The 707-nt window shown below is 64.2% G+C and overlaps 1 protein-coding gene across 1 annotated transcript in view; it reads left to right on the top strand.

Annotated features, from left to right (window-relative positions):
* FES (FES proto-oncogene, tyrosine kinase) overlaps window positions 1–707 on the top strand; it is an 18,278-nt gene that overhangs the window by 12,130 nt on the left and 5,441 nt on the right. Inside the window, exon 7 of the mRNA XM_015567736.1 lies at window positions 83–550. Coding sequence (XP_015423222.1) covers window positions 83–550 — 468 coding nt within the window. The remainder of the gene's footprint in view (window positions 1–82; window positions 551–707) is intronic.

The raw sequence follows: 707 nt of genomic DNA, 5'->3' as shown, positions 1-707 counted from the left end.
GTCCTGGGGCCTGCGGATGGCTCTGCCTGCTCCTGGGCTGGTTGGGAGGACTGAGGGGCATGTAAGACAGACACCCTCCTGACCCCGGCTGGCCTCCTGGTCACCCCCCTCGCTCCTCCCTTGCCCCTCCCAGCTGCCCCCACCGCTGCAGCTCATCCCCGAGGTACAGAAGCCCCTGCAGGAGCAGCTGTGGTACCACGGGGCCATCCCGCGGGCAGAGGTGGCGGAGCTGCTGACACAGTCCGGGGACTTCCTGGTGCGGGAGAGCCAGGGCAAGCAGGAGCACGTGCTGTCCGTGCTGTGGGACGGCCAGCCGCGGCACTTCATCATCCAGTCTGCGGACGTGAGTGCCGGCCCCCCTCCCGGCCGCCGGGGTGGGGGGTGGCCTTGCCGAGGTGAAGGGTGCCTCCCGGGCAGAGCGCCCGGGCCACGGAGACCCCAGTTCCTGCAGCCAGACAGGCTCAAGCCCTCAGTGTGGGTTCTCCCCAGGAGGAGGGGAGCAGGCGTGTGGGGTGCCATGAGGTTATACCTTTCTTCCTCCTCTTTTCTTTTCTCTTTTCTTTTCTTCCTTTTTAATATGTTTTTATTGGTTTCAGAGGGGAAGGGAGAGGGAGAGAGAGAGAGAGAAACATCAATGCTAAGAGAGAGTCGCTGATCGGCTGCCTCCTGCACGCCCCACACTGGGGATCGAGCCTGCAACCTGGGCA

This window comes from Myotis davidii, unplaced genomic scaffold, assembly GCF_000327345.1.
Source record: "Myotis davidii unplaced genomic scaffold, ASM32734v1 scaffold324, whole genome shotgun sequence".
NCBI lineage: Eukaryota > Metazoa > Chordata > Mammalia > Chiroptera > Vespertilionidae > Myotis > Myotis davidii.
Note: the sequence above shows the minus strand (reverse complement) of the source record. Positions and strands in the feature narration are given on the sequence as shown.